Below are 24292 nucleotides of genomic sequence, written 5' to 3'. Positions count from 1 at the left end.
TCATGATGATGAGGAGGTTATGGGGTTACAGACTTGATATGGTGTATTTAGATATCAGGTTTATGACACTTAATTCAATGTGGCATTGCCTCAGGAGGTGATTGGGATTTCAGCTGCAAATGGCTTCTTAAAAAATAGCTTACTTTAAATAATCAAGTAACAATAAATTAATTGAATTTAGTTTGTGTGAAATAGCTGAAAATGATTTAATTTGGTTAGAGTTTTGCAGGAATTTTCACATTGCTTTCACTGCATGCCAAATCATGCTGGTAATCTATTGAGGAGAACTAACATCTTAGGCCAAAGATAGACACAACATGCTGGAGTAACTCCACCAGCAACCGAGATAGGATATTTAATTCCACTTGAATAAGTTTTAGTTTGTTTAAAAGCGGTGAGCTTTTAAAATGCCATGGTGTCCCAGGGTGGTATCTCAGGAATGGTCACCTTAATCTTAAGGACCATTCCCAGTCTACTCCACTATGTAAGACAGAAGAGACAGCAAACCGTCCAGCTTATTCAGGGCGCATGCCTCTGTCCTGAAAGAGTTAATTGTCTATTTCTTTGTTCATTATGAATTCTTTATTTAGGTTGCTAGCAATCCATGGTGCTTCAGAGACACGAGAGGAGTATAATTAGTGGGTCAGAGGTATTGTTGGATATTACGTGACCTCTGTTAGGCTCTGGAACCAAGGATGCTGGAAAATCGATGGTGTACCTTTATACATTTTAAAACCTAGTTTGGGGTATGCAGCGGCTTTGCAAATGTATACATTTTCATATTGTGAGTGTCGATCAGAATTCTGCAACATATTAAAGGAAACCTACAAATATAAACTGTTTTCGTTTGAACCGCAACTGGACGTTTGACACTCTCTAAATTGTAGCTTCCCACTCGAATTAAAATATCCATTATAATCTCTAAATATATAATTATCATAAACTAAGAAATGCTTTGGGGTTTGGGAAGCCAATCGTTTTAGTCCCAGGAATTCTCTCAGGTTATTAGAATCATTGCAACTGCTTCACCAAATGATCACCTATCTGTTAAAAAAATTGAGGGGCAGGTTTTTCCAAATGGGGTGGTGGTTATGTGGAACCAGCTGTCATAGGAGGTAATAGAGGCAGATATAATTACAATGTTTAAAAGACTGGACTTCTCTATTTCCAAGGTTGATGGCTAGATCGTTAGATATATTTTTAGTTGAAGATAGATAAATATTTGAAAGATTGAGTAATTGAAGGTTACAGGGAACTGGTGCAGAAAAGTTGAAGCCAGCCTGTGATCAGCCATGATCATATTGAATTGACATGGCAACCTTTAGGGTTCCGGTTGCCTACTCCTGCCCCTGTTTTCCTGTGCATATGAACGTTGTAGTTTCCTCCTGAGCATTTCAAAATACAAGTGAATGTCTTTTTATTAGGTTTATATTACTTGAGCTACTTTAATCTTGTGCACGTTATCATCCTTTCCTAAAATGTTTAATGTTTAAAAATAATGTTTTGTACTTCATGTCTATGAATTCTGCCAGCATTTACTGCCTCTTCTCAAGGCAAGATAGGGATAAGCAGTAAATATAAACCGTGCTAGTACTTGCAATTAGGAATTATTTTTGGTATATTTTAAATTCCAGACTTTAATGTATTCATTTTGTTACATTATTATTAATGGATTCAGCAATAGCATGAGGATATTTTACATAGCATCTGATGTACTTTCATTTCACTGCACATCTCGTATGTGTATGTGACAAATAAACTTGACTTGACTTGTACCACTTAATTAACCAAATCATAGTTTGTTTTAATTTCAACTGTTGTCAGCCATACTATTACATTTCCTAGTGCTCAGTTTACTTGGGGTACTCAAATTCTACCACCAGAGGATGCTAATGAGTTTTATAAATCCTTTAAGGCATGTTGATTAAATAACTAATTCATTTGTAAGTTTACTTGAGAATGAGCAATAGCTGGCAATAATAGACTGGCAAGTAATGGCAAGGCTGGCAAGTAATAGACTGTAATTTTTGAGGTGCTATTCTAGGATATTTACTATTATTTCATTTAAATTGTAAAAAGGAATATATTTTTTCAATATAAACTGGCCATGTTTTAAACGTTTAAAAACTTACATGACTGAATAAAGATATGAGGAACATTTCCCATGCATCAGTGTGACAACTCTTTGAGTAAAAGACTGCATTGCAAACAAAGAAGAAAGAAAAAATATCTTGGTTTGCAAGTGTTATTCCTTTTTATAGATATTTGGGGTAAGACTGCAGGGGGAAATTTTGGTTGTTTAAGTAGCAGCTACCTTGGTGACAGGGCATCGCAATATGCTTTACAGTTAAATGCTTAAATGTCATGTTTAAATGCTATTCTAATAAGGCCACATCAGAAATACAATGGGTGAAGTGAAAACTCCCCCTTTTAATTTATACTTTAAGGTTAGAGAAGAATGATTCAGTAATGTCTTAATGTCATGGTCATACAGCATGGCGACAGGCCCTATGGCCCAACTTGTCTAGGCCGACCAAGATGCCTCATTTAAGTTAGTCCCATTTGACCATGTTTGGCCCAAATCCCTCTAAACCGTTACTATTTATTGACCTGTCTTTTAAATATTGTTATTGTACCTGCTGCAACTTCCTCAGACAGCTCATTCATTATACCCACCAGTCTCTGTGGAAACATTTCCCGCTCGGATTCCTATTAACTCGCCTCTCACCTCACTTCATGCCCTTTAGATTTAGATTTCCCCTATCCTGGGAAAAACAGTCTGTGCATTCACCCTGTCTATTTCTCTCATGAGTTTATGCACCTCTATAAGATCACATATTAGCATCCTGTGCTCCAAGGAATACATATCAAGCCTGCCCAACCTCTCCCTCTAAATCAGGCTCTTGAGTCCTGGCAACACCCTTGTAAATCTTCTCGGCATTCTTTCCAGCATAATGGTGTCTTTCCTTTAGCAAGGTAACCAAGATTGAGCAAAACACTCTTAATTGTGACCTCATCAACATTTGTACAGCTGTAATATAACATCCCAACTTCTATACTCAATTTTCTGACTGATGGACTATAGTGTGCCGGAAGCTGCCTTCACCACCCTATCTACCTGAGATGCCACTTTCAGCAAAGGGAATTTCATAATTTAGAGGAAAATAATATGCAGTGCAACATCAAAATAGGGCTTTTGGAAACAAGCACACCGATGTGTCTTATAGTACTGCAATTTCATCATTGTGAAACTTCCTTCTAGGCTATTCACATTTGTATATTTTTCAGCCTCTCACCAAGTTTGTGGTCCTATGAAAATGATTTTTCAAAAAACTGTAGTTTTAGGTATTTTCATAAGAAAAGCTGATGCTGTGGAAAGATCTCTGTTTGAGGAACAACTAGCAGAAATGTATTTCTATTCAGTAGATAAAGGGAGTTGATATTTTGATCAACGCTGGACATAAATTTCTGAATTTAGCCGTGAACAAAAGTATAATGGGTTTAATGCAAGGTCTGTCACCTTCCATTTTCCTGAAGGATCAAAAATGTGTATCACCTTTCATGATCACAGGATAACTCGATGTTTCTCAGCTAAAGTGCTCTCTAACTTTACTTGGTAATGTGAATAGAATCATGATAGTGGCAAGGTCCAACAAACAAAAATAAGAGATATTCTGGAACAGAAATCAATCTTGTCAGCATTTGCATTCGCACCACCTTTTGAAAGAGCTATTCTGTTTAGGTACATCCTACTTTTTAATCTTAGTTTCTCCATTGTCCCCACAGAATCTGGTAAAGACTTTGTTCAATGATGCTCAAAAATGTGCCAAAATACCCCCAACTGAGGCCTGACAGTGGTTTGCAATACTTCAGCATGACCTCCCTGTTTTTGTATTCAGTTCCGTCATTTACAAAGTGTAGACCTTTCCACCTGCCATCATCAAATATTTGTGAATACGCTACTCCTCGAGTCGCAATCCCCACCCTGATCAAAGAACTTAATTTATTTTTAAAGGCACGTCATTCAAAACCACATGCAGATTTTAAGTGTGGCCTAGCCAGTAATTTACCTTTTCAACAGATCTTTGATTGAAATGTTATTGTCAAGCTCATATTGTGCACGTGTTAACCCTGGCCAAATTGGAGAGGCTAGGACTTTAAAATGGGGTAAAAGCTTCAGGGCTGCTGGGAGATTTGGTCAATTTAGAATTGCTCTCTGCAGAACTGGGACAAGCTGCGGAGTGGTGCCAGTGTGTCTGGAGCCTAGATACAAGTTGCAAGAAAATAATAAGAACATCTGCAGATCCTGCATCTGAGGAAGGGTTTCGGCCTGAAACATTGCCTATTTCCTTCGCTCCATAGATGCTGCTGCACCCGCTGAGTTTCTCCAGCATTTTTGTGTACCTGCAGACCCTGTCAGTTAGGTACAAAATGCATAGAATAGATTGGATGGCTGCAAACCAGACATACACCTTGTAAATAATTGTAAATAATTTTGCCGAATTCTACTTTGCCGAGTGTTGATTGGATGAGGTATTGAGCCTTGTCTGGGTTTCATGCAGATCAGGGTAAATGTTTCTAAGTTGGCTTCCTTGAGAAGTCTTATTTGAATACAATGTATTGAACTGCTGTATTATTGGGTTAGGGAAATGTCTGTTATGTATGGGGTTAATCGATATTTGTAATTGGATTATTAAGAGACCACCGTTTGTGGTTCGGCCCCTTGAGGTCTCGGGACATATAAAAGTCTGCTGCCACGAGGTCCAGCGTCGATCTTCTGGGAGAGTGCTTGGGACTGTGTGACTTATGTTGTGTCTCTGTTTGAGCGAGGCCTAGAGAGCTTGATCAGGCAGATATGAGGATCAAACCCACGGTGGGATAGGTATAGTAGTTGAACTGTACTTGTGTTTTGTCAAAATAAAGATTAGTTGTTCAGTGTTTTTGATTGAAACTAGACTAGGGGAAGCTTAGAACAAGCAATTTACAAATATGTAGGTTTTTAGCTCTTTTTATGTGTTTGATTTTTTTTTTCTAGTGCTTTATTTTTAATGACTCGAGATGAGATATTTTAGTTGTGCAAACTTGATGACTGGTGTACTGAAAAGTGCAATCATGGGCCTTAATTGGGCATATAGACATGTAATAAACTAAGAACACCGCCTCAATTGCTTTGGTATCCAATATTATATTAATTAGATGGGTCCTTGTGAAAGTAATTATATTTAAAATTAGTACCAGAAGTTAAACCTGCCATGAACCTGCACCACTCCTCTCTCCACCTAGGTGGCACTCACGGATAAACTAAGAGTGCTATTGTTTGGGATGGTCTCTAAGTAAAATGCTATATTTCTCCAGTGTAGTTTTATAATGATTTATTATATGTGCATTTTATTATTTCAGAGGACATATCTGTGCATGTTTTTTTTTTCAGTCTTTTCAATGGTGGTTATAACTTTTTACGTTGAGCATTCCTAGGACGAGCAGTAATCTGGTTTAACATAGCTTATTTTAAAAATAAATATTAATTGATGAAGATACTCGATTGCAGTAAATTATTCACGGTGTATAATCTTATATACTTGGCATGATATTGCAGTTTCAAAAACAAATTTCGAATAGCAGACAAATATGGTGATCATTTTATATTGAAGATGAATTTTGGATGTCTTACGGTAAGGTGAATACATGATGATGCCAGTTTTTATTTTCATTAATGTTTCAATCATTTTCTCTTCTGATAGCACTGCGACTGTATATTGCTCATAAATTATGTTTGTAATATTAGAAACCATTTTGATGGATACCAGTTTGTCATTTAATAGTAATGCTTCAAATTAATTGATTAATTGGTAACTAATTTAATTTTGTAAGGAGGTTATATGTGTTAAATAGAAAACGGCTTTACTTATAAGATTTGTGTTTTTTTTTAAATGGGCAGTAGTACAATAAGTGTAGGGAGGAACTGCAGATGCTGGTTGAAACCAAAGATAGACACCAAAGGCTGGAGGACAGGCAGCATCTCTGGAGAAAAGAGAATAAGTGACGTTTTGGGTCAAGACCCTTCTTCATACTGAGAGTCGGGGAACGTCACCTATTTCTTTTCTCCAGAGATGCTGCCTGAAGCGCTGAATCACTCCAGCCTTTTATGTCTGTCTTCGTTTGTACAATGACTTTTGTGAGTAGAGTGGCAAATATCAATTTTGTGACGATGCTATAAAAATAGGCACTGTAACAATTTCACCTATACAGTTGGAGCTTTTAGAAATGGTCCAAATGAAAAAGGTGGAAAAGATGGAGAGTGAGAATAAATGAACATAGAGGGCCCTCCATAATGTTGGGGACAAAGACCCATCATTTATTTATTTGCCTTTGTACTACACAATTTGAGATTTGTAATTTAAAAAAAAATCACATGTGGTTAAAGTGCACATTGTCAGATTTTATTAAAGGGGATTTTCATACATTTTGGTTTCACCATGTAGAAATTACACATAGTTCTCCCCCCCCCCCCCTCCATTTCAGGGCACCATAATGATTGGGACACATGGCTTCACAGGTGTTTGTAATTGCTAAGGTGTGTTTAAATGCCGCCTTAATGCAAGTATAAGTGAGCTATCAGTACATTGTCTTTCCTCCAGTCTTTCCATCACCTTCGGAAACTTTTATTGCTGTTTATCAACATGAGGACCAAAGTTGTGTCAATGAAAGTCAAAGAAGCCATTATGAGACTGAGAAACAAGAATAAAACTGTTATACCTTAGGCTCACCAAAATCAACTGTTTGGAACATCATTAAGAAGAAAGAGAGCACTGGTGAGCTTACTAAGCACAAAGGGACCGTTGGGCCACAGCTGATGACAGAAGAATTCTCTCTATAATAAAGAAAAATCCCCAAACACCTGGATGACAGATCAGAAACACTCTTCAAAGGGTCAGGTGTGGATTTGACAATGACCACTGTCCGCAGAAGACTTCATGAACATAAATACAGAGGCAATATTGCAAGATGGAAACCACTGGTTAACCACTAAAATTGGATGGCCTGGTTACAGTTTGCCAAGTACTTGAAAGAGCAATCACAGTTCTGGAAAAAGGTCTTGTGGACAGATGAGACGAAGATTAAGTTATATCAGAGTGATGGCAAGAGTGAAGTATGGAGGAGAGAAGGAACTGCCCAAGATACAAAGCATCTGTGAAACACGGTGGTGGGCGTGTTATGACCTGGGCATGTATGGCTGCTAAAGGTACTGGCTCACTTATATTAATTGATGATACAACTGCTGCTGGTAGTAGCATAATGAATTCTGAAGTGTATAGACATCCTATCTGCTCAAGTTTGAACAAATGCCTCAAAACTCATTGGCCGGCGGTTCATTCTACAGCAAGACAATGATCCCAAACATACTGCTAAAGCAACAAAGGAGTTTTTCAAAGTTAAAAATTGCTAATGTTTGAGTGGCCGTCAATCATCCAATCTGAACCCAATTGAGCATGTCTTATATGCTGAAGAGAAAACTGAAAGGGAATAGCCCCCAAAACAAGCATAAGCTAAAGATGGCTGTAATACAGGCCTGGCAGAGCATCACCAGAGAAGACATCCAGCAACTGGTGATGTCCATGAATTGCAGACGTCAAACAGTCATTGCATGCAAAGGATATGCAATAAAATACTAAACATGACTACTTTCACTTACATGACTTTGCTGTGTCCCAAACATTATGGTGCCCTGAAATGGGAGGACTATGTATAAATACCGCTGTAATTTTTACATGGTGAAACCAAAATGTATAAAAATGGCCTTTATTACAATCTGACAATGTGCACTTTAACCATGTGTGATTTTTTTTCTATTACAAATCTCAAATTGTGGAGTACAGAGCCAAACAAATAAATGATGGATCTTTGTCCCAAACATTATGGAGGGCCCTGTATAAAGCAAAAAACTGGTTGATATTCTTATTTAAAAAAACAAAAAACTTTGCTCCTTGGAGAATAAGGCTGGGGAAATAATACTTTACAATCCAAAGGATACTAGATAATTAAGAGAGCAAAGAACTTAATGGTGGCGTTGAGACCAAGATCTTATCAGACAACATGATTTGAATGGTAGACTATTTAAGGGGCCAACTGTCTCACTGCTCCTCCTTTTGTTCTCGCCATTTTATTATATAATGAAATGTTGCTCCATTTTCTCACTCCCTTTAATCCAGTTTTGTGATCGGGTGCATTATTTGAACTTTGTCTTTTGGGGCTGGCTTTAGAAAGTTCAATGAATGGGCTGGGCACTGATCAACACTCCCAGGCATCTTTTGAAGCCTTACATTTTCTTCTGGGTTTCATGCTTGGGACAATATCCTTAATTGTTACTTGATAACATTGTCAGAACCCGTCCCTTTGCATAGTATGCAGTGATTCAAGAACATTTTCTCTGTGCTATAAATGTGCTATAATTATGATTTCAGAATAATTCCATCAAAATTGTAACATAAAAGATGATGTAAGTTTTGCTAGGTATGTTCAAATAATACCAAAAATTAGGAACTTCTGTTAAAAAGAAGGATCAATGAAGCTGGAATCGGCCTCCTTGTGGCAGGGGAAGTTATGGGAAAATGTTAATTGTGACATTCAAAATTGAGACATTGGGAGATGGGAAAAAATATATTTCTATCCCTGGGGGACCAGTAACACTAGGATAAGGATTAATCATAAATTTGTTTTCACTCCGATGCTATTTGTTTCCAAATGAGCAACAACTATTGCAATAGTTTTCTCAGAAAGTGGTTAAATATACACAAAGCAATTTGGTACAATTTTATTTTTCAATCCAAAAACTTTTTTCAAATGTCAAAATTCACTAGAGCTTATTGAATGTCAATGTTTTGACTTAATTACCTATAAGCTGAGTTGGTAGATGGAACATCTGTCGCTTATTGCTTTATATTGAACTAATTTCTGCCACCATTATATTTTTAAAATATTGTATTTGGGAATTGATGTTCTTGTTGTGTAGAGGTATTTCAGTGGCTTTGTGCAAGATGAGCCACGGTAGTTTAGTATTCAAGTTAAATATGCTCAGAAAACATGTTGAAACTTAATGAACTTTTTTATCAATTTCCAGGGCCTGCCCTGGAAACTGCCCTGCTTACTTGTTACACCCATTATATAAATATATATATATTTTATGCCAGTTAAGCTGCTATATATCTGCAAACTAGTAGGAGCTTGTAAATCAAAGCAGCTCCCATCATAAATGTGGAGATGCAAATTTATAATGGAAAACCTGGTGGTATGTCCAAAAAAATGATATGCTAAAATAAATGCTGTGCAAAGAAATAACTTTCCTGAATAGAATTTTCAAAGAATTATTATGTTCCTTTCATGAAAAAATGCTCCCATTATTAAAATCCATTATTTGAATGATAATACTGATTTTCAAACTTTTTAATAATTCAAGCCAGATGTACTTCTGCATACCTGTCCGTATACCTCCTCCCTTGGTTTTGTCCAGGGACCCCCACAGTAGTTTCAGGTGAGGCAAAGGTTCACTTGCACGGCCTCCAACCTCTGCATTTTGTTGTCTCTGTACTGTACACTGACAATGACAATTAAAGTTGAATCTGAATCTGAATCTCAGCTACTGTATCCGCTGTTCTAGGTGTGGACTCCAATATATCGGTGAAACCAAGCGCAGACTGGGCAATCATTTCGCTGAACACCTTTGCTCAGTCCACCTTGGCCTACGCGATCCCCTGGTTGCCATACACTTTAACTCTCCTTACCATTCCCATAGTGACCTTTCCGGCCTGGGCCTCCACTGTCGGAGTGAGGCCAAATGCAAATTGGCGGAACAGCACTACATAGCTTGAGCAGCTTACAACCCAGCGATATGAATATTGATTTCACTAACTGCAAGTAACCCTTGCATCCCTTGGATCCATTCCAGCATCTGCAGTTACCTTGCATCCCTTCTCTCTCCATTCTGAGTTGTCGTACTAGTTACACTGTCATCCTGCTGAGTTTCGCTGTTTGTTTCTCTAATTATCGCCTTCACATTCAACAATGGACCATTGTGGGCTCCACCTTTCTTTGATCACCGTTGCTGGCTTTGATTTATCCTTTTGCATACTGTCCATTCATTTTTCCTATGTACCTTTTCACATCCCTCGTTTCGCTCTTCTCTCACAGGAGAGCGAAGAAGGGTCTTGACCTGAAACGTCTGAAGAAGGGTCTTGACCCAAAACGTCATCTATTCCTTTTCTCCTGAGATGTTGCCTGACCCAATGAGTTACTCCAGCTTCTTGTGTCTCTGTTTGCTATAAACCAGCAGCTGCAGTTCCTTCCTACACACATCTCTCTACAATTCAGAATGATGTAACTGCTATCCGACTTGTCTGGGCTTGCATTTCAGATAATTATTGCCTCAGACCAGGTTTGTGGACCTACCATGGATCTGCTGCTAGCTGAAGTCCTTCAGTTTTTATGACAGTCCAAGAAAATCTCTTTACCTGATAGAATGTTATTCCTTCTGATATTAGATAGGGTATTTACATCCAGGTTGCTTGTATAATCAGAGCAGTAGTTGGAAGTGGGTGGATCACCAATTGGGAAGATTGAAGATGGTTCTAATGATTTGCTTGTTTAAATCGCTGTTTAAATCAGCAGCAGCTTCCTTTGTGCTGTTGTTAACCTAGCTATTCAGAAACCTATTGTGAATCTCTGAATGGTCCTAAATTACTCAAAAGCACTAATGGGCCTGTCCCAATAAGGTGATTTTTTTCCAGCGACTATCATAGTTGTAGGAGGTCTCCGAAAAACCGGCGACTGGACTCCGTAAGTGGGATGGGCATAAAGATGGTAAATTCTCTTAATTCTGTTTATGCTCCTTGAAACTAATTTTTCACTTTCAGAAATATAACTGTTATTCAAAGGGTAAATTATTTTAAAAAAATTGTGATCTTTAATTTGCAATCCAAAGATTTCATGTCCCTGAATTGTGGGGATTTTTTTCTGAGCAAACTTTCTTTCACATTTTTTGATTTATGCACCAAATTACACTTTTTTGTATGCCCATTAATTTTGCTTGATTATATTCTCTTGAAGCTTCTGCAGTTTTCCCTTGCACTGGCATATTGTGAAAGATAAATTCCTACCCCACTATCTTAGATGGTACATTAATCTGTTATTGTCCATTTGCCTGATTTAGTTGGATATGAAGGTTTCAGCAATGGGTTTTTAAATTTCAAAAAGCAGGATATGTCACCAAATTTGTATAATTTGTCCTGTCCCTTTTTCACAATCCAATTTCCTCGATCATTTTCTTGAAGATAGTCATGTTGCATATTGCTCAATTGATTCTATTACTGATGTTTAGGAAAGAACTGCAGGTGCTGGTTCAAATCGAAGGTAGACAATGCTGGAGTAACTCAGCGGGACAGGCAGCATCTCTGGGTGATGTTTTGGGTCGAGACCCTTCTTCAGATCTGTCCCGCTGATTCTATTGCTGATGTTCCTTGACAGATGGCATGGGTCTCTGCTAGCTTTCCTCATTCATTGTCCGTATACAAACTTCCAGTAGAGGTCACTGAACAACAGTCATGCTTTACAATGTTAACCATTTTTATTTGCCATTTCTAGCCTGAGGCTACATGAATCTGTCTGCAGTGTCCCCACCAAATCCCCTGATGAGATTAGTACCTCAAGACAGATCAGTAATTAACTCCACTGTCTTTCGTTTTTTTTTGTCTTGTCTTAGACGATCTAAATGTTGGTTTTAATTTTAAAATACCAGCTAAAAATGAATACTACAATTTAAAAGCTTTATCAAAGCCTTTCCATTATGGATTTTAAATCTTGTAAATCATCAGCAAAAATAACAGGTTATTTATTTTGAGTTTACCATTGAGCATCTTAACTAGTCAAATATTGTTTTCTCCAGAAGAATTAAGAGGAGGAAATTGTGCTTCTTGGAGTCTATCACCAGCAATTTTTAAAAAAAGGTTTCTGGATTTTAAATTGTGCTGTGATTAAGAAAATTGTAGCCCCATGCTAAGATTGGGTGAAAATTAAGGTAAAATTAGTCATGTAATTTTTGAAGGTCACATTTGCCAAATGCACATGGGATTTCAGTGCTCTTTGACTTGTGACTAATACAAAAAATTAAACTGAAGGCTGGTAAAAAAAAAATGTCTGCTTGTCATTAAGTATTCTTAAATCTGATTCTTCAGAGCTGTGCGTAGGGTAATATTCCCTGTATGCATACATTAATACGTGTTAGAAGTACAAATCTATATTGTCCAGTGAGCAGTTCTTTTCCCAATTTCTGACACATTTCAGTGAACTATCTGATTCTGTGCTAATGTGCAAGTACTTACTGAGTGTGTTTTAATCATTTATGTCATGGCTGTATTTGGGTTAATTAAAAAAATATTTACATTTGTGAAGATTTGAGGTGTTGAGAGGAAAAAATCATGGTAAAATTCAAGGGAAAATCTTGCCTAATCAAAGCTTAATTTTGGGTGGTTCTGAAGAACTAATTTGCTTTCTAACCCTTGTTCCTATCCTAGTATTTTCAATCTTTTTGTTGGTGTCTACTCATCCTTGCTTTCTACCTGACCACTACATTATTTGCTCATACTTTGACGACACTCCTTCCAGCTCCTGTTCTATGTTCTTGTGGTAGAATGATTGCATGAGTGATTGGAGGACAATAGGTAACATGTGATAGACAAGTAGTATAAGAACATAATGTCGAAGGATGAAGCAGTACAGATTGTAACTGATTAATGAGTCGATCTAGACTAATGCAGATATTCAAAATAGGTTTTAAAATGGAAAATGATTTCCATTGGGAACCATGCCCATTGGTATTGTGAAATGTATTTTGGGAGTGAGATTTTAATAGACCAGAGATGAAAAAGATGAGTTTAATATCTTCACTGTATTCTCCCCATGTACTGATCTGCTGCCCCTTTGCTTTAAATGATGTGCAAATTACACATCTTAATCCAAAGTACACTAGTATGGCTTTATTTATTGAAAATATAGTAGCTAATTTTATTTTCCAGCTATTCGGTAAAAAGGGGGCAGTATGGTTCTATCAAAATCGATGTTACTTTGAATTGTGAATTCTCTAGATAATTACTTGTGGATCTTTCTTGTAATGCACCAGCATTTATCCTGTTTTTCTGGTACTACTGATTTCTGCATTCTAACTGTCTCTTTCTCATATTTTAACTATACTTTATACTATATTAAGTTTATCCTCTCTCATTCTTGTGATTTTACTATAGTACCTTCTAGTCTACCTAAAATAGCACAATTAGAAATTCCAGGTAATTCCCACATACTTCCATTCCTCCGTTGGTATATGGCATTTTAAATTAATATGTTTAATAGAAATTTTAAAAATATGTTTATCGGGCATGATATTTATGTAACATGTTAATTGTTAAACCAGCAAAAGCATCGCCTCTTTCAGAAAACTTGTTTTTAAATCTCAAAATCAAGACAACTTGCCATTAATTCTAATTTACACCTTGAATAACAGTATGGGCACAACATCAAATTGAGCCTGATATTTTAACATATACCAGCTGGTTTATTTAAAGGTCTTATTAATTTTTTTGAAAGTTGATTGCTGACAACGATGAAAGAAGACAAAATTGTTAACACCTGTCTATCTTAAAGAGGCTTAAGAAGTTTAAATTTTTTTTTTTAACTTGCCATAACCATCTGTGTGAAAACTATTTGTAATTTCTGTCACAATCGGGTAAAATACGTTGGAAAAATAAATAACGAGAACGGCCACTTCTAAATCCAGACTGAAATACAATTCTATTTTACTGCTTGCTGATATGTTAACTGTCCCAATTGCAGTTTATGCCTTCAACCTAATCGTTGCAGCTTTGCTGAATGCAGTGGTTTAATGGATCACTATAGACATTTACCAAACTGCAAATAAATGTTTTACATAAATATGAGAGCAATAATACAAACATAAAATTGATTTCTATTGAAAGTTTGAAGTTGATATTAGTTGTGATATCCTATGATCCTTTCATCTTGGTATTTAAGCTTTTAGATCTTTTTATTCAAGACTGAGGAAAATTATACAATTGAGTATTTTGCAAACACATTTTATGAAAGCATCTATTAACAGTCTTAAATTACCTCAGTTGTAAACTGTTGAATTGTTAAACCAGCAAAAGCATCGCCTCTTTCAGAAAACTTGTTTTTAAATCTCAAAATCAAGACAACTTGCCATTAATTTAATTTCCACCTTGAATAACAGTATGGGCACAACATCAAATTGAGCCTGATATTTTAACATATACCAGCTGGTTTATTTAAAGGTCTTATTAATTTTTTTGAAGGTTGATTGCTGACAACGATGAAAGAAGACAAAATTGTTAACACCTGTCTATCTTAAAGAGGCTTAAGAAGTTTTAAATGTTTTTTAACTTGCCATAACCATCTGTGTGAAAACTCTTTGTAATTTCTGCCACAATCGGGTAAAATACCAGTTAGAAAAATAAATAACTAGAACGGCCACTTCTAAATCCAGACTGAAATATTTAAGCTTAATTTCATTTAAAGCATTAAGTACAGTTTGGAGAAAGAGAACCACTGCCAGAATTTTGGTAACTTTATTCTGGAAATAAAAAATATTAAAGTTCAGTTCTGTAGTTAAAAGTTGAAAGCATTTTACTCACAGATATCCCATTTCTTAAACTGTGTATGTTGGTTACATGAGCTCATTAATTTATACTTCACATTCTTTATAAGGCAGCTGCTGACATTTACATTGTCCATAACCATTTATGATCACCAGTGCGCCTTCCTCATGGGTGGGCTCATATTCATTATAGGGTACTTGTGTAGATAAATCTGCCATCGGCTGCCTAGCTTGATGGCGAATTTGTCTTCGGTGTTGCATCATGGAGCAGTGCCTTATACGTCTCAGGGTAGGCGGGCAGCATTTCCGTGAAATGTACACCACAAGGATAATGAGGAAAAAAGAAAACAATAAAGCCATTGTTCCAGTTATTATCCTGTGTGTAAAGAGAGTATTATCGGGCTCAAAGAAGTCTTCTGCAGTTGTTTCTATAGTTGGATTTTCAATATCCTCTGTAGTGGAGTCTAAGGATGTTAATTTTGTTACATACTCGGTTGTTTCTGGCTCCCGTGTGGGATCTGTATAGCCAGTGGTTATTTGTGTGGTGGCTGCTGAAAGATTGCTGCAGATTTGAAATCCATGAACGGCATCTAAGATGTCCTCGCCTTGTGTGTGTTCCGGGCCAGCACAGACCATCGAGTTCTCCCATCGGCCTTGGAAATTGCTTATCCAGGATGCCAGAGCACAAATACTTTTGTTACAAGCCCACATGTTGCCAGAAAGACCAATGTGAGTTAGAGATTTCCACGAGTTAACAATCTGAGCATCCAGGCTGGTTAGCTTGTTTGAATCCATCAGAAGTATCTTGAGGTTTGGCATGGTAATGAAAACTGAAGGGTCAATTGTTCTAATTTCATTTCCTGTCACATCAAGTTTTTCCAATGTGTCCCAGGTCCATTCCATTCCACATAACAAGATACTAATTTTGTTCCACTGCAAAAATAGTGTCTGGAGGCTGATTAGCCGAGGGAAATGAGCAAAATTAATCTTTGTCAGCTGGTTGTGCTCTAGGTGAAGCTCCTTGAGTTTGATTAATCCTGCAAAGCCATTACGAGCCAGGCTTCGTAAACGATTGTTGCTTATATCCAAAAACTCCAGGCTTCGGCAGTCCCAGAAAACCCTTATGGGAATGGTCCTTAGTGAATTGGAACGTAGATGTAGAGTCTGAAGCTTCCGTAAGCTGTGGAATTGCTCTGGTTGTAGAGATGTAATTTGATTAAATGACAGGTCCAGGTTCTGCAAGTTAATCAGCTGGCTGAACGTGATGTTTGCCAGACGCACAATTCTATTGTAACTGAGGATTAATTCTTTGAGTTTATACAGTCCTTGGAAAGCGTCCTCTTGAATAACAGAAATCTGGTTGTGATCTAAATAGAGCCATGCAAGTTGGCTGAAGCTTGTAAACTGATCGTTTTGCAGTTCAAAAAAACTATTGTGCCTGAGTGACAAGCCAATAGACCCATGGGAGACGTTATCGGGTACTCCTTGAAAACCTTGAGAATCGCAGTAAAAGAGCAGCTCTTCGCATCTGCATTTCTGTGGACATGCTGCGCTTGAGGCAGGCAGCATTTTCAACAACATGCTCATCACACACAATGCCACCGTTGTTGGCCCCCCCAATGGCCACTTCGAATGCAAACCTGTAGGTGGCAATCAAATGAAATTCATTTAAAATTTCAGCCTAAACAGCCCATCATATATGTTGATTGATTTAGGCATTTGTTCCCCTCCCCCACTGAAGCTCTTTAGAGTAGCTGACGATGATAGAATTTTAAGACATGATTTTCATTTTTAAAGGCAAAAACATTCTACTTGTTTTCAGCAAGATAAGTAAATGATCCTTCCCCCTTTACCCACTGCATCACTTCCCTTTTGGGGTTTTGAAAATCTCATTTGAAAAGAAAACACTTACCCATTCTCTCCTGCACATTGGAGACTGCATTCAACTATCCTTCCGTTAAGACGACTTGAGCAGTGAGCTGGAAAGAAGTTCCAGTGGAAGAGGCAGCTTTTGAAAGGACACAATACAAAGGGATTTCTATTTGCTTTTACATAAGACAATGACGAGTACTCCAGTTGGAGGCAAAAAGAAAAATGCCATAGTAATTCTTCACCTATCTCAGCTGTAGCGTTTCCTCCCAAAGCTTTGCTCTTGCCCTGCTTTGATTTCCACTGGCTCAGTACTATAGCAATTTTTCTCGCGAATGAATGAAAACAAACATTTCCTTCTCTTGTCCATTCAATTGCTTAATTGAAGCCCAAACCTTCGGCTGCACAGCTGGTGGTCCTGTCCTTAACTTGTTGATGGTAATGAAGTACTTGTGCAGAGACTAGCTAGCGGTGTGAACACATTGACTGAAAGCTTCTTTGGAACGGAATGCTGTGCTGGTGCTGCAAGAACGCAGACTTGCAGATTGGTGGCAGGCTGGCGTAAGCTTGTGACGTGCAATGTTTTCAGGCTTTTCAGTAGCATGATGATGAGCTTCATGCTGCATGCAGTCTGCAAATTGGATGAACAGACATTGAAGCATCGAAAATGACTAATAAATAAAACGGGAAAGTATTGTAAATAATTTGTCTAAAGCTGTGCTTAACAGGAGAATTATAACCTATTCTTATTTCATTAATTGCCTTGTACCAAATCATTTTTAAAATAAAACAATTAGCTTACCTTTGAAAAAGGTAATACAGCTATCATAAAAATGTTTTCAGGTTCAAGTTGCTTGGTTGAATATTTTAATATTTTTGATATATTCTGCAAGGTGTTGTCCCTATTTTAAATTACACTGTGCTGTTTATATGTAAAACAAAAATACTGATCTGAAAGCATTCCTAAAGATGCTAGAATGAAGAAATCGAAATTGCTTTGCGTGGAATTTTACTGCATTTCATGAGTGATAGCTCTGTCTGTAACCTTTAATATGACATCAATTTTAAACATTAAGGCACAACAGCTTTAAAATGGCCCCACAAGATTTTACCTAATGAAATCTGTATTGAGGATGTATGCTAAACTGGAGTATTATTTTCATGTAATCCTTAACATGTTTAGATGCTTCCAGCTAATTTTGTATTGTGGCTTAATGCTTTTATTTTCAAACGTACAACTGCTAAAACTCTTCCCTTCATCATCTATTCTATTTCTGCATTGCTGCTGTAAAATTCTGCAGACACATTGCCCTCTAGTAACTACAGAACTGATCGTAACTGAAGAAGGAACAGTAAATAGCTATGCAACTAAACCTTTATCTTGCCCCACCTTGAAGTCTGCGAGTTCACTTTCAACAAAGGTCACTTTTTAATCATCTGCTCTCTTTGAAACCGTGGAATGAATTATAGGATGCTGCATTTAATACCAAAAAGGCAAGGTGGTGGATTAAATATGTTATGGTCCTCTTACTGTTGGATGACATTCATGGAAACTTAATAAAGCAGGATTAATGAATCTATGAGTTTTGTTCTCAGAATATCATGTATTTTAACTTCCAATCATCCTTTAATCGATTTCGGATATGGTTACATATGGCCAAAAACCATCTGAATTAATATTTTCTGAAATTTCATTCCCCAGTGAATAGACTAGTAGCATTCCTGCTTATTGATTTCAACATTGTGGAATTCTCTGCCTCAGAGGACGGTGGAGGCAGGTTCTCTGGATGTTTTCACGAGAGAGCTAGATAGGGCTCTTAAAAATAGCGGAGTCAGGGGATATGGGGAGAAGGCAGGAACGGGGTACTGATTGGAGTTGATCAGCCATGATCACATTGAATGGCGGTGCTGGCTCGAAGGGCCGAATGGCCTACTCCTGCACCTATTGTATATTGTAGGTTCAAGGTACCTTCCATTCACTTATGAACATAATCTGTTACTTCATGAACATACTTGGCAAATGCTGCATTTAGAATTGCCTTCTTTTGAATAAAGCGGAAAAGAAAAGAAAAGCATTAAACTAAAGCCTGGCTACCCCAGAAGGATGTTGTGAAAAATTTAAGGAAGAGCAGGATAATTCTGGTCGAGTTAAAAAGCTTTATCATTCAGCCAATTATCTGGTCATTTATCTTATTGTTGTACATGAAATCTTGATGTATTTTAATTAACTGTCTCCTTTTCTTAAATTACAGCAGTGAGCATGCTTCAGAGACAATTTATTGCCTTTGAAGTGCTTTGACATGTTCTAAGAATTGAAAAAATATTGGACAAGTAGAGCAGGTTTACCAAACTTTGTGTCCAGATAAATAAGTATGAATAATGGTGAATACAATTGGCAATATCTCTGAATGTTCTCATCATGGAACTTCAGTATCTCTAATTTATAAGTATTTAAATTCAAATTCTAGAAGTTTCTGAGTCATTAATTTCACATCTGGTAAAGTACTTGATATTAATCAGAATCTTTCACAATTTCCAACCATGAATACCACTGCAAGTTTCCAACATAGACCTCTCAGTCGACAATGTTGTAAAATGAGCTGCAGCTAATTCTGTTTGAAAATGAAGGCATGTCCATGAATTTGATTTAGTTTAATGTTACTTTGATACATGTACCTAGGTACAGTGAAATGCTTTGTTTTGCATCCAACTTGGTAAAATCATACAGCAGAATAGGCCATCCCAAAGCAAAAAGAAATGTTCACATTGGCAATAAATACAATTTTGGAAAACTTTCAGTTGTAATGCTTTGTGAACAGCACTTATCTTGCTGTGCTCAAATTATTGAACATTGAGCATGGTATAAAATTACCTGTGGTTAGAATTTTGTCATCAATAGTATGCACTAAACCGTAATAATGGATCTTGGGCTTGTTGTATTTTATTTAATAGTTGATTTCATTGATTATGATACCTCGCCTGTACTATTGGATTTATAGTCAAGATGGTTGTAGATGAATTTCTGTCAGGTAATTTTGGAAATAAAGGACCAATAAATATTTCTAAAAAATTCAGGTGCAGAGTTTGTTAGAAGTGATGTTATTTGCTATGGTGTTCGCGATGTTGCACTGCAGCAAAAGCCCAGAGCAGTACACACCAAAGGTTGCATCACGATAGAGCAAAAAATACCAAATTAAAAGGAAATGTGAAAGATGGCATTTGCAGCATTAATGCCAACTGCACTGACAGATGGTAGTGTAAGCAATTAACTTTATGAATGTATTTTGCATTGAGATTGCAATTGCATCTTGGAGCTCAAGTTAAAAGTAGTAATTGATTATAGAGTAATTATGTTTAAAAGTCTAAGACACAGAATATTTTGCAGTTTATCTTTACACCCATATGTTTGTGATTTCACATCTTCTAAGATATGCAAATACAATTGAAAAGTAGATGTCTAACACTTGCTGTCTTCTGGTACAAGTACATATTGGCATTTGGGTTCAATTTTCTTTGAGGGTGATCAGGTTCTCTTGTATCTAATCCTGGGTAAAGGGGCAGATTGCTGGTACTTAATGATGTTACGTGACACAATCTGCATGAGTCATCTTGGTTTTAAATGACCGATCTTGACCATTTACAACCAAATGGTCAAGTAGAAGGTGAAAGCTGATGATTCTTGGTTTACATTAAAACATTCTCCAATTCGTACTTGCCCACCAAGCCTATGCCAGCTCTCAAACCTTTCCTATGATTACCATTCCCTCACTTGTATCTATGTATCCTATCTTTTCCTATATGCCTTTCAACTCCCAGTTTTCTTGCCACCACAAACACTAGAAGCACTTAACCTACTAGTGTGTCTTTAGCACATAAAAATAAACCAGAGTACCCAGGGAAGCTCACACTGTTAAGGGAAGAAGAGGGCCAAAATCAGAATCAAATCTATGTTGCTGGAGTGGAGTTGCAGCATCTTTAATTGTGCCACCACTATGCCAAATTGTAACTTCAGTTCACATTTTTAATCAACTTTTAAGAGATTCAACTTTTGTTGTGCTAAAGTGCATGTGTTGTCTTTCCATCCAAATGCCAAACTTGATCTGCTTTGTTCAAATGATGTATCTCACAGCTGATGTGTGATGAAGAGAGTCTGGTAAAGAAGGGAATAGTGGTTCAGGCCCAAATTTCCTTGTGTTTTCCATGTGTTTTTTTAATTGACTGCAACATCAACTACAAATGTCATTGCGTCAAGTTAAGAAGAACATAAATAGGAGCAGGAGTAGGTCATACCTCAAGCCTGCTGTGCCATTCCACTTTCATATCTAATCTCATTAACCATTGTATTACAACAACCAACATTGAGTGTGGTCACACAAAATGGAAATATTCACCAGATCTGTTAGTATTTATGGAGAAAAAAATATTTTAGTTCACTGAGCTTTCATCAGAGCTTGGGGCAGTTAAATAACAAAAGTATTAAATTGGAGATAAAAGGGTAGGAGGCAGAGAACTAAAAGAAAGGAAAGCAATAGGGTGGTGGATATGAGGTTGAATGACACGTTGTGATGGAACTAGTAAAAGGGGTGCAGTAAAGTTGAATAACTAACAAAAGGAAGTTTGGAGCAGTGTAACTTGCAGAAGATTTGAAATTACTAGATGTGTGAAAGAAGTGGGGATAGAAGGTGAATCCTAATATTGTGAGATAGCAGTCAGGAATAGCTGATTATTTGAATTTGTTAAATTAAATGTTGAATTGAGAAGCTTGCAATGCACCTATTCTGAAGATGTGATTCTTCCTCATGCTTGTGCTGCGCTTCATTCATTGGAGTGCCAGAAGTGGAAGTGAAATTGGAGTATTAATGTGACAGGCAGCTAAATCATTCAACTTGTGTTTGCTTCCATAATGCATTATGAGCACAACATGGTATACTGAATGGACACGGTATACCATGACATAAGTAAATCATTGCTTGACCTGGAGGGTGTTTGTGGCCACAGAATGTATGAGGGAAATGTTGTGCTGCTCAGTAAGGTGTCATGAGATAAAGTGAGTATTCATTGAGAAGGAACAGTGAACCAATGTATCCTGTTCTGGGGTGACAGAAATTGCAGAGCATGGTTCATTTAACATGGAGTCTAGTGGAGGAGAAAATAGGGGTCAATTGAATGTTTTTTTTTGTTAAATGATATTGCATCTGCTATCCATTTCCTGGTTGCCTGAATTTGATGTCAAGTCATGAAGATAGCAATGTGCTCAGAGGGAAGATGAGGTGTTGTTCTTCAGCCTTGCGTTCTTCTTTTTCTAACCGGTGTAGGAGCCACAGGCCGAAAGGTCATAGTGGAAGTACAATGGCAAATAGAAAGGAGAGGCACCCAGAACCTTGGGGTCACTCCAAGGGGTGAGAAAAGGTTCTTAGTAAAGTGATCACGCAATCTCTGGAAGAGAAATCTTTAGTTTCTTCATTGAATTACGACCATGTTGGGAACACCAAATGCTGTAAACCAGATTTAAAGAAGTGCAAGTGAAACACTGCATCACCTTCTTGGATCCCTGGATAGTGGGAAATGAGATGAAAGGACGGTGAAGCATCTCTTGTTTTTGCATAGGAAAGTGTTGTAAGATGGGGAGTGGATAGTCAGGATGAAAAAGAGAAGTCTCTCCTGGAAGAGACTTCCAGGATGGAATATGTAGGAAGAAACTGCAGATGCTGCTTTAAGCCGAAGGATGGAACCAGAATGGAAGTCTCTAGACCAGTGTGGGAGTCGGGGAGAGCATTTCTATGACATGCTGAAAGTAGAGGGACAAGGAGTATGCTTTGTGAAATCTTATTGAAGTTGACAGAAATTTCGAAAGATCACCTGTGAAAGCAGAGGCTGGTGTGGTGGAAATAAAGAACTGAAAGGTCTGCTCTGTCTTGGAAGGGAGTGAGAGCAGAGGTGCAGGAAATAGATGAGATAATTCTGGGGCTTTGTTCACCATTAATGGAAGGGAAATCATGGTTCAGGAAGAATGCTAGTCACTGGCTTGTAATCCAGAAGCCTGAGCTAATGAAGCAGATTTTAATTCTAATTCCTTTGTGGCAGAAGTTTAAATTCAATTATTTAGATTGGATATTCATTCCAAATTATTTATGTAACTGCTGGATTGTCATTAAAACTCAATTGGTTCAGTGATTTTTAAGAACCTCTATTTTTTCTTTGAAAACCATAAGCTCTGGTATCTCAACTGGGAGAGCTACCTCACAGCCCGTTTATGCAAACAAAAGACAATGCTCACCAAATAATCACCTTTGTTCAGTTTTTCAATCTCCTCCACCTAGTTGGATAGTCTTACACCACTGATGGAGCATATTGGTTGCAACAGTTGGGAATAAAATAACTTGGGAGCCCACAAAATTGTGTTCATGCCCATGAAGTCACATGGCAAGAATTCAAAAGTAGCAGTTAAGTAAGCCTCGTGGTGATTGCTATCTACCATCTCCCAATTGTCCACCATGACAAGCACCTCAAGCACTATGTAGAGGACCATACAAAGGCGAGGGCAAAACTTGATCTGCTCATAGATGGGAAAGGGCAAGTTAGTGAAATGTCCATGGGCGAGCCTTTTCCATCCTGACTACCCACTCCCCATCTTACAACACTTTCCCATGCAAAAGCGACCAAATTAGGATCAAAATAGTTGTGGATAAAGACAGCATGGGCCCACAAGCTAAAATTGTGAATCTGTGCAAGACCAACTTTGATGGTATTGGACAAGAATTTGTTCAAGGTGATTGGAACTTGTGGCCAAAGGACCATCTGAAAAGGTAAATGCTTTTGAAAATGATGGTAAGAGTTTAGGGCATGCAGACCCACACTGTTTGAGTGAAGGTCGAGGCAAGTGGGAGTAAGCAAGCTTGGATGACGAGAAAAATTAAGGCTTTGGTCAGCAAAAAGGTGATATGGGACAGGTATAGGCAACTGGATGAAGAGTATTGCTGGAGGAGTTTTGCGAACTGAGTAGCATATTTATGAAGAGGTTAGGAGGGCGAAATGGGGGCAGAAGATAGTTCTGGCAGATAATATTAATTGTAGGTGGGATATCATGTCTTATGAATCTGAGTTTTTAAGGTCGTGATGGTGGCAAAGCCATATATCAGGGCTCGAAATTAGTGGTTGCTCGGGTGCCACTGACCACCCAATGTGCCGCTGGGCAACCAAAACGCCGAGTCATTTTGCCCGGCTTGGCACTGCAAATACTGGTTTATACCGAAGATAGACACAAAAAACTGGAGTAACTCAGTGGGTCAGGCAGCATCTCTGGAGAGAAGGGACGTGACGTTTTGTGTCGGCGACGGCTGTAATGCGTGGGAAAGATGCTAAGTGTGGTGTGATGGACGGTCGGAGCGAATGACGGGCCCCGCACAGCATCTGCGGCTCCATCACCTCCCGCCGCCCGCCCTGATAACGGCCGCTGCTTGCCACTCCGCCAACAGCACTTTCAAAACAAACCCTTGGAGGAGGGAGGTGTCGGTCAGACGCGGAAGTGTGGGGTGGTAGGACTGAGGATAGAGCGTGGTGATTTGGAGGAGGGAGACGTGCCAAAACACTCTCGGCAGACCTGCACCGCAGCCAGGATCGATCCCGGCTCTCTGGCGCTGCAATCGCTGCCGAACCGCCACTGGACCATCCCCGTCCCCGCCCGAGGGTGGCCAGAGACGTCGGGAGTCGGACGGGTGCGGCGCCCCCAGGCCCACAGCCAGCGCAGAG

At 38.1% G+C, this 24292-nt stretch overlaps 2 protein-coding genes across 2 annotated transcripts in view; one reads left to right on the top strand and one right to left on the bottom strand.

The window, feature by feature from the left end:
- LOC129701620 (catenin alpha-1) overlaps window positions 1-24292 on the top strand; it is a 110304-nt gene that overhangs the window by 45709 nt on the left and 40303 nt on the right. The gene's annotated exons all lie outside the window — the stretch shown is intronic.
- lrrtm2 (leucine rich repeat transmembrane neuronal 2) lies at window positions 13404-23173 on the bottom strand. Its single transcript, XM_055642933.1, has 2 exons — window positions 16587-23173; window positions 13404-16314 (listed from the first exon to the last, which is right to left on the bottom strand). Exons 1-2 carry the CDS (start codon window positions 16588-16590, stop codon window positions 14762-14764), a joined length of 1557 nt encoding a protein of 518 aa, XP_055498908.1. The 5' UTR covers window positions 16591-23173; the 3' UTR covers window positions 13404-14761.

Source organism: Leucoraja erinacea, chromosome 11 (genome assembly GCF_028641065.1).
Source record: "Leucoraja erinacea ecotype New England chromosome 11, Leri_hhj_1, whole genome shotgun sequence".
NCBI lineage: Eukaryota > Metazoa > Chordata > Chondrichthyes > Rajiformes > Rajidae > Leucoraja > Leucoraja erinaceus.
Note: the sequence above shows the minus strand (reverse complement) of the source record. Positions and strands in the feature narration are given on the sequence as shown.